At 57.0% G+C, this 15,367-nt stretch overlaps 1 protein-coding gene across 1 annotated transcript in view; it reads right to left on the reverse strand.

Moving 5' to 3' along the window:
- Positions 1-6,938: 6,938 nt before the first annotated feature.
- Positions 6,939-15,367, reverse strand: part of ALX4 (ALX homeobox 4) — a gene marked incomplete at both ends in the record, with an annotated part of 32,763 nt that continues 24,334 nt past the window's right edge. The window contains 3 exons of the mRNA XM_079788803.1: positions 6,939-7,265; positions 8,267-8,395; positions 14,184-14,494. Coding sequence (XP_079644929.1) covers positions 6,939-7,265; positions 8,267-8,395; positions 14,184-14,494 — 767 coding nt within the window. The remainder of the gene's footprint in view (positions 7,266-8,266; positions 8,396-14,183; positions 14,495-15,367) is intronic.

Genomic DNA, 15,367 nt, shown 5'->3' on the forward strand with positions numbered 1-15,367 from the left:
TTTTTTGAGGAAACTCCACACTGTTTTCCACAGTGGCTGCACCCGTCTGCATTCCCACCAGCAGTGCACGAGGGTTCCTATTTCTCTACATCCTCACCAGCACTTGTCATTTGTTGATTTGTTGATGATAGCAATTCTGACAAGTGTGAGATGGTACCTCATTGTCATTTTGATTTGCATCTCTCGGATGATTAGTGACTTTGAACATGTTTTCATATGTCTCTCTGCCTTCTGTATGTCCACTTTAGAAAAGTGTCTATTTAGGTCCTTTGCCCATTTTTTGATTGTATTGTTTATCTTCCTTTTGTTAAGATGTATGAGTTCCCTATAAATTTTGGAGATTAGGCACATGGCGAATATAACATTGGCAAATATGTTCTTCCATGCAGTGGGCTTTCTTGTTGTTTTGTTGATGGTTTCTTTTGCTGTGCAGAAGCTTTTTATTTTGATGTAGTCCCATTTGTTTATTTTCTTCTTAGTTTCCATTGCCCTAGGAGCAGTATCAGTAAAGATATTGCTTCAGCATATGTCTGATATTTTGCTGCCTATGGATTCCTCTAATATTTTTATGCTTTACCATATTACATTTAAGTCCTTTATCCATTTTGAGTTTATTTTTGTGTATGGTGTAAGTTGGTGGTCTAGTTTCATTTTTTTGATGTACTAGTATCTATCCAATTTCCCCAACACCATTTATTGAAGAGACTGTCTTGACTCCATGTGCTCTTGCCTCCTTTGTCAAATATTAATTGAGCATAATGGCTTGGGTCGATTTCTGGGTTCTCTGTTCTGTTCCATTGGTCTATATGTCTGTTCTTGTGCCAGCACCAGGCAGTTTTGAGAACAGTGGCTTTGTAATATAGCTTGATATCTGGTATTGTGATATTTCCAACTTTGTTTTTCTTTCTCAAGATTGCTGCGGCTATTCGGGGTCTTTTTTTGTTTCATATGGACTTTTGGAGAGTTTTTTCTAGGTCTGTGAAATATGCCAATGGTATTTTAATGGGGATTGCATTAAATCTATAGATTGCTTTGGGTAGTATGGACATTTTAATGATGTTGATTCTACCAGTCCATGAACACAGTATATTCTTCTATTTGTTTATGTCTTCCTCTATCTCTTTTTTCAACGTCCTGTAGTTTTCTGAGTACAGATCTTTTACCTCCTTAGTTAAGTTTATTCCTAGGTATCTTAATTTTTTTGGTGCAATGGTAAATGGGATTTTGTTGTTGTTGTTTCTCTTTCTGTGAGTTCATTATTGGTGTATAAAAAAGCCATAGATTTCTGGGAGTTTATTTTGTATCCTAGTTGCAATCCATTCTTAAACCCAGGGTTCTTGTCTCTCACTTCAACACCCGGCATCCTGGCTGGTCCTTTTCCACGCTCTCATGTGCACAGAGCTGCCTTCGTGCCTCCTTCCTCTGCTCAATCCCCTTCCCTTGTCCCCCAGCACACACACTCATTGATTTTCATTCTCTCCCCACATTGCATCGCGGCCTGAATGCCACAGCCACAGTGAGCTCCTCCTTCCCCACAGAGCTTGGAAATTAGGGGTACGGTGTGGGTAGAGGACAGAGAAGGGTTGAAGAGGGGGCTTGTGGGGCAGCCAAAGGAGGGGCCCCAGGAGGCATGGCAAGAGCATTGCAGCCAGGACGCCGGGGAGACCTCACACGGGCCCCCACAGCGGGTTTGCTCCCAACTAGTTAAGGCAACACCTGAACACATGGTTTGCACATGGTCCTAAACTGAAGCTCCTTTCGGAAGTTCGCCCTTCCTCAAGCCTGTTGGTGTGTGTTGAGCAACAAAAAAAAAATCTGTTTGGAATCAGAATTCCTGGGGAAAATGTCAGCTCTCACACTCATTGTCCCTGGCGCTGGCACTAGACACTCTGAGAAAGCAGACAGTGTGCACAGCCCTGTGTCGGGGAGCGGGCGGTCTGGGGAGGGCCTATTGTTCTTCAGCTGCTGAGTCTGCGAGTCTGGGCCTGTGTGAGGAGAAGACCATCACTGCTGCCCCTCCCATGCCCCACCAGCAAACTGAGGATTTCTGCTCATACGTGAACCAGTGCGTGCATGTGTGTGACCTGTAATCCGCCCCGCTAGCTGGTCACCCAGGCAGGGCTTACTCCCCTCCTTCAGGTTGTCTGGTGAACGGAGAGGACTCCCTCTCTGCACAGGGCTCCCTGGAGCGAACTGCCTCTCCCCGGGTCACCTTCGCGCGGAAGGCGAGAGAGCGCTTGTCTGCAGCAGAGCCTGGGCCCTGCTGCTTGATCATTTGTTTCCGGAGCTTTGCTTTAAAAGTCATCTGGCTGGACCTCCGGCAAGTTCCCTCAGCCACCGAGTAGGAGACCAGGTCCGGGGCCTGCCTGGGCTGGAGGCCTCTCCTGTGCTCTGTGCGAAGCCACCAGGCCTCCTGCCCCGGACCTGCGTGTCCTGGCCCGAGCCTGCTTCAGAACAGCCCCTGGAGCCACGGCCCGGCGCTCAGTGCCTTGGAGGGAGCCCGTGTGGCTGGGGAGACCCAAGGCGCGGGCTGAGCTGAGCAGCCCCAGAGGCAGGGGTGCCAAGGAGCTGCTGTGGGGACCCCATTTTGCTGCCTGAGAAGTGGACTATGGTAGCCCTGCTTCTCCCCACCCCCGGCTGCGCAGGCGGATCCCCTGGGATAAAGGGGGACCGTTCCAGACCCTCGCAGGCCATGCACCCCTCCTGGCGCAGGAGCCGGGCGGCCACCTGTTGTTAATCTAGGCCTCATAATCCACCCTGCACTGTGTCAGCAGTTCAAAAGGGCACTGTTAGTATTTTTTGCCGACTTCAATTAACGTGAGATTTCAGAGGCCCCTCTGATCACATTTCATCTGTCACAAGTCAGGAACAAAACAGACAGGTTCCAGTTGAGAGGAGGAAGGAGAAGGAGTTTATTGCAAACAACAACCAAACAGACAGTTTGGGCTGTGCCCAGCCAGGTGCTCGGGGCGACCAGGGCTCCCGCTCTCCAGCGGCCCCAGGCCTGGGCCCCCAGGTCTCCTTCTCCTCCATGTTCCTCCCCTCCCCAAAAGGATGTAAGTGCAATAACTTACTTTAAAGGCAAGAACGTTTCTATTAATATTTTGCTGTAATGTAGTTACTTGGTGGTATAGGCAGTAAAATTTTATGGAACCGACCTCATTTTTTATACATTTTTTTTCTGGATTTTTAATGTCTTTTTAATATATATTTTTAATATCCACCCCAGGCCATCAAGCTAAAGGAAAAGTTGCGTTTATACAGGGTTAAAATATCTTACAATGAGAACAGTCAGTATTGGTTGAGGTTCATGTTCCTTCTAGCACTCAGCCCTCTTTCCAACCACTGCACACCCAGATTGTTAGACATTGAAAACTGTCCTTCAAAATCAGTAGTATAAAGGCCTAGCTCTGTGAACGTAAGTGGGGGGGCGGGGGGGGGGCGAGATTAGGTCATGTTTACTGGGACACCTCTCCTGCCGCCAGCATCCTTCATGAAGTGAAGCAGGTGGCGCGACTTCGAGAAGTAGGGTTTGTGTGGTCTCCTCATTTTTCTCTTTTATGTGGATTATTATCCTGGGGGCCAGCTTGCCAGCCGTCCTCCCCAGCGAGCCTGACAGTCAGGGCCATCACGCCGAGCAGAAGCCCCAGGGTGTCTCCCAAGGCGGCCTCCCCACGACCCAGCCCGGAGAGAGAGAGTGCGGAAGCAGGACGCGTGGCTGTTTTCATGGGAGAGTTCCTCTTGTCCGCCCGGCGGAATCGAGGGCGGAAAGGGCCCTGGAGCTGGGCCCAGCGTGGCCACGGGATGTGGGCCGGGCCCCACCTCACCATCGCCGAGTCCTTGGACCAGCCTGGCCACCGTGCTTCCCCGCGCTGGGGCACGGCAGCCAGAGCTGAGAATCAAGTATCGTCGGAAGAACTCAGGGACGTTACAAAGCCCATGTCCTCCAAGTCCAGTGAAGACGGCGGACAAGCCCCTCCGCGTGCCTGCCCCCAGGCCCTCTCCTCCTCCCCTGCCCGCAGCGGTGACAGCATGAGGGGGCAGCACCTTAGTGTCCAGCCTTGGCCGCAGGGGCACCCCCAGCAGGATGAGGCTCTCGGCATGGGGGGCTGCCCACCACTTCAGGTCTGCAGCGCCACCTCTGCTGAGATCCTAGGCAGATAGCCCAAGGAACTCTTCACCTCTTCAGCTTCTCCGCAACCACAGAGCAGGGCTGCGCCTGCTCCTCCTCCTCCCTGCTGCTGTCCTGAGGAGCCACCAGCCGGCAGAGTCCTCAGGCGGGCTGAGCTGTCCCAGGCGCTGTTTCAGGGATGCTTCCTGCCCTGGAACACGGAAGGCTGGGGCCTAACCCCCCACACCCCGCCCCCGCCCCCGTCCCCCGCCTGGGGAAGAACCGAGAGAAAGAAGCAGCTGAGGAGGGCGAGGCACCAGAGCAGAGAGCTGAGTGCTGGCCCTGGGGGGGGGGCGGGGAATGGGGCGGGGCGGGGGGGGGTGTGCTTCTTGCAGCAGCTGCCCCCTAAGGCCCGGCGGTCAAAGCCCGGGCAGCATGTCAAGCTGCTCTCAGCTTTCTTGGCCTCTGGTTAGACCTGTCAGGGCAGTCATTGCTCCCCTGGGAACCGGGTCTTCTGTCTCCATTGTAAGGGGTTTAAACTAGAGTACCCCCAACTCCCCAGCTCCTCCATGTGGTTCTCAGAGTGTCAGGCTGGCCCTAGAGGGCAGGACAGGGAGGACAGGCCTGGGGGAGGGTAGCCACCTGTGGGGAGATGAGCAGGGACGTGTCAATCATGAATACCGGGCTCCGGTGGTGGGACAGGCGGCCAGAGCCACGGAGCGACTTCTCCTACCAGAGGCCTTCTCTTAAAGCAGACGCACAGAGAATTGGGTGCTGGGGTCCCTTCCAGAAGGATCCACCGCAAGCCCTCCTCCCCGCTTGGGGCTTTCTCTGTGCACGGACTCTCTCCTGGTGAAAACGTGCCTTCGTGAACGTCCGCATTTAGGAGGAAACGGGACTGCTCCCAGCCGTGGGCAGCTTGCTCCTTCCCTCACTAGGTTGGGGGGGGGGGGGGTCTGGGTTATTTCAGTGGCCCTCGGAACTGGAAAGGCTTCCCAAGAGCCACTCCAAGATCCTCCAGCAAATGAAATGCGGAAAGCCACGCCTTCAAGGACGTCCAATGCCATGTCCGAGACCCCTGTCACTCCAGCAGAGCGACCTCAGAGCTACGGCTCACAGAGGCCGGACTCGCATGGGGGAGGCCAGAGCCAGATGCTCCCCGTCCCGTTCTGGAGCCGAGGAGAACTCCGGGCCGAGGTGGACACTGCGGTTTCCTGTAAACCCGGAGCGGCTCAGGGGCAGGGGATCTGACGCCCGTCCGCCCAACCCAAGAGGCTGGCCTGCGTCCAGGCCCCGCGGCTGACAGGCCTGGCCCTCCTCACTGGCGGCATCAAGGGAGAAAGTAAAAGAGACAAGCACTTCAGGGGCGGGGGCTGCCTGCCATGGATCTCCCGGAGGACGGGGACGGGGACTCTGTGCCATGGCTTTGGTGACGGCTGGGGCCCAGCGGCAGGTCTCAAGTCGGGCAGACGTGGAGTGCCCCTCCCCCTCGAAGGAGGCCCCTTCCTACAGGCAGGGAAAGGCTGCGGAGGGCATCCTGCCGCCACAGCTAGGACAGAGCCAGGAGCCTCCCAGAGGCCAGGGGGAGGGGCTGGGCTTCCGATCCCTTAGGCAGAAGCGTGGGGTGGGCTCTGTCTGCCCTGTGCCTGGAAGACCATGGAGCCCCACCGCCGTGGAAGGCTCTGGAAGGTACGGCGGTGTGCCAGAGACGGCGGAGGACGGGAAGGCAGCCTGGAGACCGAGCGTGGGCACAGGTCCTGCAGCAGATCCCGCACGCGCTCCTGACCCGGTGCCGCCCCCAGGCCCTGGCTCGAGTGTCCCCGGTGTAAGTCCTTTCACACCAAGACACTGCTCAGCAGCCCCAGGGAGTGACCAGGATGCGGCAGGAGGGAGAAAGACGCCCCGGAGGGGCCTAACTGGATGGAGAATAGACCTGCCGACCTGCTCACGGTCGCTGTCATCCTGCCCTCAACCGGATGTCAGGGCCCGAGACAGAAGCGTGTGTGCGAGCCCTGCCCCGACCCGGACACCTCCCTGTGGCCCTTTCTCTCTCTGGAAGCTTTTCTCCCCTGAGCACCGGGGGTACCGTGTGGTCTGCATCCTCCCCGGCAATTCACCCAGATCCAGAGTTTCCGGGTGCGTCCCCCTCCTGCGTGTCAGCATTGCTGGTGACAGCTGGATTCTTTGGCCCCAGCCTCTCGGCCCACTCATTCCCTCTGGGCGTGTCCGGCCTGGGGACAGTCAGGACGGGGACTCCTCCATTCTGGGTGACGGTGAGGCAGGTGCCTGGGGTCCAGGAGGTCAGGTTTTGTGGGGTGATAGGAAGAGGAAAGGAGCCAGGAGGGCGGGAGGCTGACCCTGCAGGGCAGCCTGTCCTTCAGACAGTCTTGGGCCTGCTGCCCGGGGACCACACAGAAGAAGGATGGACGGACGTGACCGCACTGTGGCTGCTGCTGGGTCTCGGCGGGAATTTAGACTTGACTCGGTGGGCACACCAGGCGGGATGGAGGAGCCGGACTGAGGAGAGGGTCTTCAGCTTAGAATGGACGCGAAGTCGCAACCCCGGCCGCAGCTTCCTCCGCTGCCCCTGGCCGGGAGCAGGCGACTCGGCCTTGGTGTGGGGAGGGACAGGGGCCTGCTGTCCCCTCCCTCCCAGCAGTCCGCGGGGCCTCAGACCTGGGGTGGCTGAAAGTGCTGAGGGTCAGGCCCCTGGCCCGGGCCAGGTTCCTAAGAGGAAAGTCGAGCGGGAGGCTGGGGGCTGGAAAGCATGGGCATGGCCAGTGCCCCGAGGTGGGGGAGGGCGCGGGACGGGGCAGGAGGGGCCCTGTCATGTGGCCCAGGAGATGGCCGCACTGTGCTCCTTGGCCTTCATGCGGAGGGCCGCGATGCTCGAGGTCTTGCGGTCCGGCTCCCCGTTGAGCTCGTAGCCGTTGAGGCCTGGGCTGAGGCCGGCTCCAAACAGGCCGCCCATGTGCGTCTGGCCCACGTGGCTGCCAGCCCCAGAGACACTCAGGAAGTCGGTGACGCCGCCGGCCCCGGAGCCAGGGGGGTGGGCGTGAGGGGACATGCAGGCTGGCACCGGGTCGCAGGGGACCACGCAGGCGGGCACTGGCGAGGCTGCCCCATTGTTGCCGATCCAGGACGGGTTCTGAATCTGGGGAGGAGGAGGGAGAGATGTCACCAGCTGCCTGGGGCGGGGGGAGTACATAGGAGTACCCCCTGAGTGACCTCTCCCCACAATGAGCTCTCCCCACTCAGGAGCCCAGCATTCTTGCTTGGGAGCCTCTCTAAGCATGAAGGTCCCCCAGGCGCCCCCAGGAGAGCCTGGGCTGCGTGCTTTGGCGGCTGTTCCCGGGGCCAGGCCTGCAGCAGATAGAAGTTCTGTCTGCTTCGAACTTCAGACTTCATCAGGGGTCCGGTGAGAGGCTGGGGCCACAGCTAAGCAGCCGAGGGCAGCCCGCCTCAGCCGCTGCCCTCCTGATCATAGACGCAGCTGCGGACTTTGTCTCTCTGTCCGTGGACCCCTGGAGGTCAGCAACTGATTTACCTCTGGCTCCTCCCAGGCCAGGGCCTCCAAGGTACCCGATCAGTGGGGAGCTTGGTGTTGGGAGCATGGGCTCTGGGCTGGTAGGTGGTGGTGTGGAGGGGGTGCTAGTGGGCAGTGGGGACCTACATCTCCCAGAAGCCAAAGTCAGTGGCTGAGGATCTCGGAGCTGACGCCCTTGAGGTCTCAGAACTCACTCGAACGGATACACTGCCTCGGGAGGTGAGCGCAGCGACTGAGTGGATGGAGCCAGCTGGGCACCCACATGTCTGGGGGGTGAAGGGGTGGAGGGTGCCCAGGCAGCGGTGGGGGCTGGGCTGGATGCAGCTGTGATCCCTCTCCTCTCCCCAGCTTCCACCGCTGGGCCCCATTCCCCTCTAAGCATTGATGGGGAGGTGCAGCTGGGGACTCGGCCAAGCCTGGGGCAACACTCATGTGGGACAGAAACGGCTCTGGCCTCCCACGTTCTGGTGTAAAGGGCACACAGCTGGACTGGGCCCGAGGGACCTGGAAGCCATGAGCCCCATCTCAGAGGACCTGGGTCCTTCTCCGAAGTGCGGGTTCTGAGTTGGGGGGTGGGGTCGGAGCAGGCAGCTGGGGCAGGGACTGACCTGGGCATAGTTCTCAGCACGAGTGAGGAGGGGCAGCTCGTAGGCGGTGGAGAAGTGGGTTCGGACCTGCTGCATCTGCCCGAAGCGCTCCCTCTTCCGCCACTTGGCCCTCCGGTTCTGGAACCAGACCTGCAGGACAAAGCGGATGTCGTAGGGTCCGAGGCCTAGCCCTCAGCGGTGAGCGTGAGCCCAGCAGGCCGTGGGGCTGCCGGTAAGCGCTGCTTCGGTGTGCATCCCCAAGGGCTTACCATCTAGAACGATCGAAGCTGAGAGTCAGGGAGGCAGCTTGCTTACCCCCAACCAACCATGAGCGTGACCTTGGCCAGGAAGCAAGCGTCACACACATGAAACGCGTCCTGGTCATGAGCATTTATGGGGAGGTGTGGCCTCATCTGCCGTGGAGAAGCTGATAAAAGCGCGAATACCCCTCCAGAAAATTGTCCCACTAGACCGCCACACACGTGGTTTTCCGAATGGCCCGTGGCTCCCTGTGGCCTACCAGCCAGAGGCCCTCCCCTCCTGACTCTGTCTCCGCCATTCTTGTGGGAAACAGTCTCCCAGCTCTGAAACCCCCGTGTTAAAGGGCCTGAGGATTACAGAGCCCAGCTGGGCAACAGAGGCAGTCAGGGAGGGCTTCTTGGAGGGGAGGGCTGGAGGGGGCCTGGAGTGTTGGCTGGAGGGAGGAGAGTCCAGGCCTGAGTTTAGAGACACCGGGCACGCTGCCCAGCTGGGGAGTGGTGGGAGAAAGGAATCGAGGAAGCAGAAGTCAGACTGTGGGGGCCTCGGGGGCCAAGTGGAGGGGTTTGCCCCTGGTGCTGTCAGCAGAGGCAGACGTGTAAGCTCTCACTCAGAAGGGGGGCCTGATGGGAAGAGGGCTGGGGGCCACCTGTCACCGAGCATGGGTGGTGGAAGCTGGCCTGATGGGGGCCTGAGGAGGGGGGTGGTCTCCGGGGCAGGTGAAGGAGCTGGAATCGATGGTGGGTGGCTGGGGCACTTCTGGCCGGCTGAGAACTTCCCCAAGGATCGTAGGCAAGAGCTCACCTCGGGGCCTGGGAGCCCTGCCTGACTCGGAATCACCAGGTGGGAGAGGGGGTGAGGAGGGATCAGCTTCCAGGCCAGGGATGGCCTGGGGCTGAGTCAGAGGCGGTAGATGGGCTCCCCGGGGGCAGGCTGTGCAGCAAGCCTGTCAAACTCAAAGGCTAACACGGACCACGTAAACGAGGCCTGCGGCCTGCGGGCCGCGACGTTGACATGCTTGCTGTACAGGCTCCCAGTGTCGCCCAGGAATGGAGTGCCCACGGGAGCGCTGGCACGGCCAACAGCCTCCGCTTCTGCATCTGGAAAATGGGCCAATATCTGTACTGACATCTCCCAGGGGTGATGCCTAATAGGTGAGACAGATGGGAAATTCTGTCCGTTTTTAAGAGTATTCCACATTTGTTTACTTATAGTGCCTGACCTTCCTTACTGTCTTTCGCTAGAGGAAAGGCTCAAGAAAGCTGGAGTATATGTATCTCATGCGAGAGTGGGAAGGGTGGGGTGAGGAGGGAATGTGCGCTGCACCTCCCTGCCCCCCAGTCCCAAGTATGCATGTGCACAAGTGTACATGCACACACACACACACACACATGCACACACACCATACACACACATACACACACACGCCTGCCGACGTTTCTTTCAGTCACTCTTTTCCCCCTCTTGACTCTGGTACAGGAGAAGCGGTCTTCCTGTGTCCTCCCTGGAGACGGGCCCTCTCCTGGGCTTGGGGTCTCAGCCCTGCCCCAGAGCCTGCTGGGAGCCAAGGGCGGGTCAGATCTCCACTCTGCGCGGCTGAAACGGGATCCCCCTTTATCAGCGGCCCGGAATGGGGGGCTGGGGGCAGGATGAGAGAGTGCATCAGAGGAGCTTGTTTTCATTTCATGTTTAATTTCCTGCAGGCTTAGCTCAGCCTTTCCGCTCCTTCCTCCTCCTCCCAGGGCTTTCTGTGGGGGGAGCCAGGGGGAGGGGAGAAGCCCACCGGAGGCATCAAGATATATGGCTTCGTTCTTTCGTGGGGGTGGGGAGAAGGCCAGAAGAGGTTCAGTTGCCGCCTGCTGAGGTTTCCCGGAGTCTGTGGACTCGGGGTCCCTGTGTGGGAACGCAGAGTGGAGAGGTGCTGGTGAAGCCTCAGCAGGCCTGGATGGGCTGGGAGGGACGCAGAGCGAGGAGGGAGGAGGCCAGTGTCCCTAAAGGAGCCTGGAATTGAGGGGAGGAGCAGAGTGGGGGGGATGGAATGTGGGGGAGCTGATTGTGGGGGAGGAGGAGGCCGGGAGAGGGGAGACCTGGTTATCTGGGAAGATAGATGAGCAGGCGAGGGAGAGGCAGCAGAGAGAGCACTGGCTTGGGGAGGGGAGTGGACCGGGGTCAGGCTGAGGGCTGAAGATGGAGATTGTGGGAGGCGGCCGGCTGTGGGGGAGCAGGCTGCTGAGAGCAGACCTGCCACCTCCCCCTGCAATTCCTTCCTCCCTGGGCCCCACCCTGTGCACAAGGCTGGAGCTTTCTGCCCAGATCGGGCCTTAAGCTAAATTAGCCTCTCTGGTCTGCAACCTCCTCCCACATAAATGGGGTGGTGGCAGGGGCATCCCCACGGGCCCGTCCTGTGCCGACATTCATGGGTCCTGAGGCTCTGTGTCCTTGTATTTCTGACCCCTGGAGCTTGGCACTCTGAGAGCCAACCCTCCCCTCCACCCAGATTCTCTGTGCCCCAGGCCTGTCTCCACAGCACACCCCCAGGAGGAGAGCAGGCCACAAGGTTCTGTGTGTCTCACCCCAGGACCACCCCATTCCCAGGCCTCTCCGGCATGAGCCCACTCGGCACAGACCTCTCCCCAAGGAGCCAACCTTCTTGGCAGAGGCTTTGCTAACCGCAGCCCATCTGGGGCCCTGGCGGGGTGGCCCAGGGCGGGGAAGGCCTCTGTCTTATTGTCTTCAGACACCAGCTGCGCAGATCGGAATCCCAGACACAGAGCGAGGCCCCTGCAGCCCCCTGGAGCCGGGCCAAACCCCAGGCTTCTTCCCAGGAAGGGTCCATCTCGGCACCCCCATCACCTCCTCCTGTCCCCCCCACACCAGGCACCTGGCTTCCCACCAGCTGGTTGTGGGCCCCAAACAAACTGAGCGGAGGCAGGCAGGGGGTTCCACCACCATTCCCTCTGCCCCCAGGGCACTGCCAGGCTCGGCGCTCAACCCAGAGGTCTGACGCACATGAACATCCCACCCACCCTGCCAGGGCCTTTATACAACGACGTCTCGGAACAACCTGGCCCGTGTCCTAGGACAGCAAACTAGAGCAAAAGAAGCCCTGGGATGGGACCGGGAGTCTCAGATCCTAGTCTCAACACTGCCACCGCATCCCGTTCCCGAGTCCCCTGATCACAGGCAACCACTCCCCCTCTGGCCTCTTGCTCCTTGTTATCCAATGAGAGGACCAGGTGATCCTCTCCAGCACTAATACCCTATAATTCTATGATCGCCCCCTTAGGTCAGAAAACATGCAACACTTGAGGGTTTCCCTTTCTGCCCTGGCTGCCAGGAAGCTCAGAGGCGAAGTTTGTGCTCAGTGGCAACTATGATCCTAACCCTAGATTTTTGACATAATTACCTTCCCATTTTATGAAATTGTTCTTGTTCTTAGGTGAAAATAATGAATCTTCAGTTATAAGCTACCTCAACTCCTTTTTGGGGGCAGGCATAGATGTGTGTGTGTGTGTGTGTGTGTGTGTGTGTGTGTGCAGAGAGAACACTATTTTAGCTGGATGGTGGTGACGGAAAAATGTTAGGCATGCCCCAGTGTTATTTCCATGTTTAGTACTAGAAGGACCATCCTTCTTTCAATGCTAAGGGAATTCTACCCCTGGGTACTCCCATCCACTTGTTAGGAACACGTACAGCACACATATATGTACACACATCCTACACAGAAAATGAACCGGTTAATCCCACACCAACACAGGACCTACAGGAATGTCCCACCCCCCGCCGACCCCTTCTCCACCTCCTGCCAAATCCATTGGCTGAGCTGAGGCCAGATTCTGGGGTTCCTGTCCAGACTCTGAGCACGTGAGGTCGTGTGGCTGGTTATCCCCGACAGTGGGTGTGAGAGGGCTTTTGGAATCCCAGTAAAGCCGGCCCTGCCTTCCTTCCCCAAACATTCACTTGGGGCCAGAGCAAAAAACAACAGACAGCCTGCCCTCGGGAACTTAGGCTTAAACAACCCCACTGTTCACAATCACTGTGGTACAGAACCACTTCTGGATGGCTATGTCTTTACTGAAACTGCCAGTCCTTTTCCACATTAGCCATCGTACATCATGATTCTGGCCTACATTACAAATGCCTCTCCCTCCACCTGGCGAGACTGATGAAGCGTGTATTGCCTTAGAAGAACTCTGATAAGACCCCTTAGTGAACTAATGCAACAGGGGGTGCCCTTGGGGTCTGCTGAGTAAGGCAGGGCTCTTTGTCCCGGCACTGAAAGTCCTTCTGAGCTGAGCTGAGCTGTGCTGTGCTGCTTAAAAAAAAAAAAAAAAGCAAAAACAATTCCCCTTTTCCTCAAGCTGTTGATTTCCCTAGCACACTGAGGGGGAACCCTGCTATCTGACAACACTTTATTTGCCATTTCTCACAAGCTCTGGGGTGGAAAGCAGGCTGAGCATGATACTCATTCTGTGCGAAGCTGAAGCCTGAGCTTTAGTACGTAAGTTTTGTCACCTGTTTGGGGTACTCAGAGGTCTCGGTTTCCTGTCTGGTTCTTTCTTTGCTGTAATTTCATGCAGGGAATCGGGCAAATGAGGTCAATTGGCCCACAAATATTTACTTTTTGCCTTTGTTTCTCTGATTTTGGCTTTCTCTAATTGGTAGGAATACAGAGATGAACAGTCACATAGTACCTGCTCTCAAGGGCTCATATTCCAGTGGGAGGAGACAAACATAAAATAATTTAAGCCAGTCATTTCTACAAAGAAGATAAAATAGGATAATGTGGCAGTAGGTAATCTGGTTTGGTTGTGTTGTGTTGAGTTGACTTGGTTTGGGTTGAGTGCGTTGTGTTAAGTTGGATTGTATTGAATTGTGTTGGATTTTGTTGCATTGGGATGGGTTGAGTTGTGTTGAGTTGTGTTGCATTGTGTTGGTTTGGGTTGAGTTGGGTTGTACTGGATTAAGCTGTGCTGGATTTTTCTGTGTTGTGTTGAGTTGTGTTGGGTGGTATTGTGTTGTGTTTTGTTGGTCTGGGTTGAGTTGAGTTGTATTGGATTGAGCTGTGCTGGATTTTATTGTGTTGTGTTGTGTTGTGTTGTGTTGTGTTGTGTTATGTTGTGTTGTGTTTGTTGTGTGATTGGGTGGTGGAAAGGGCTTCTGCTTTCACCATAATGGTCAAGAAGACTTCTCAAAGGAGGCATATAGAGTTGGGACCTGAAAGACAGAGGAGAAGGTGGCCATCCTGGGCAGAAGGAAGAGCTGGATTGTTCTCGGTCTCTGCCCACTGGGCTGCTGAGATGTCTTTAAGTTTACCCTGTTTCCTTCCATAGCAGACAGGTCTTCCATAGCAGAGACTAGTCATTTACTCCTTTATGAAACCACTTAGACTCTCACACCACTTAGAGCCCAAATACAGCTTACAGGCTTCCTGCCCCGCCCCCTCCCCACAGGGCCCTCTTCTCCCACTCCTGCTCCAACCAGAGGGAGGAGCCCAATGTTACAGTGGACAAAAACAGACTTGGAGCAGGGGCATGAGGGGCGGGCTGGGAGCCTCTGGGGCTCTCCTTGGACGAGGTGAAGACAGTGTGGTTGAGGGACAGTCCGGCAGGCTCAGCTCCAGCCACCAGCCCAAGGGCAGGCCCTGCTCTCCCACCCCACCCCAGGCACCCTCACTGACCTGCACGCGGGCCTCGGTGAGGTCCGTCCTCATGGCCAGCTGCTCCCGCGCGTACACGTCGGGGTAGTGGGTCTTCTGGAAGACCTTCTCCAGCTCTTCCAGCTGGTAGCTGGTGAAGGTGGTTCGGTTCCGCCGCTTCTTGCCCTTGTTACTCTCCGAGTCAGCCTTCTCCAGCGGGCTGGGGAGGTCGGCGCTGGCCCGGTCCTGGGGCCCCTTCACCCCAGCCTCCTTCACACTGAGGTAGCTGCTGTCCATCCCCACGGTATCAGAGTCGGGTGGCAACTCTGGCTCACTCAAGGAGCTCTCTTTTGCTGAGGGGGAAGGAAACAAGGTCAGAAACCAGTCACTGAATCAAGAAAGAGAGGAAGGAGGGACAGGGGTGCCATTCTCTGCCTTTTCTCATTGTATGTGAGGTCAGGAGGCCTGGGTTCTAATCTTGGCTTGCCATTACCATGCTGGGTGACCTTGGGCAAGTCCCCTTCCCTCTCTGAGACTTTACCATCATCTCAAAATGGTCCCCTTTTAGCATCAACATTATGTGAATCTGGGTTAGTCATTATGACCTCTATGACCTTTAATTCCCGCCCTACTGAGCCCAATCTCCTCCATCTAGAAGGCCTCCTTTGCCAGAACTACTCCTTTGGGCATGGAGGGTGTGAGTCAGTGCCTTGGATCCCTGAGATGGAAGGGAAAACTCATTCAGCAGACATTTCTGGCCCAACTGAGCTTGGGTGAGGAGGAGAGGCCAGCATGGAGGCAGGCGGAAATGCCCCTTTTCCTGGCCTGGTCCTTCTGGAGGTTCAGCAGGAATTGCGGAGATTCCTCTCCAAAAATCCACATCCCCTTGCCCTCCCCACTGGTCTCACCAATTGGCCCAGCAGTGTCCGGCCCCCTCCAGGTGGGCCCTGGTAGATTTACACAAAGCTGGAGGCCCACAGCCACTGCTGTCTGTCAGAACGGGGCCCCGCCCACCGCTTCTTAGAAGCTAGACAGGACCAGTCAACCCATGCAGGTCAGGGATGAGGCAGAGGCCGGGGTGGGAGGGTGGGGCGGGGAGTGGCTTGTCCGCATCCAGAGAGCCCTGTTAGCACCTGGGCAGACACAACGGCCTCCGGGGTTGGAGCAAGGGCTCTGGAGCCCGACCCTAGGTGCGAATCCAGCTGTGTGCTTTGGACACTTCACTG

This window comes from Cnephaeus nilssonii (genome assembly GCF_951640355.1).
Source record: "Cnephaeus nilssonii genome assembly, chromosome: 13".
Taxonomy (NCBI): domain Eukaryota; kingdom Metazoa; phylum Chordata; class Mammalia; order Chiroptera; family Vespertilionidae; genus Cnephaeus; species Cnephaeus nilssonii.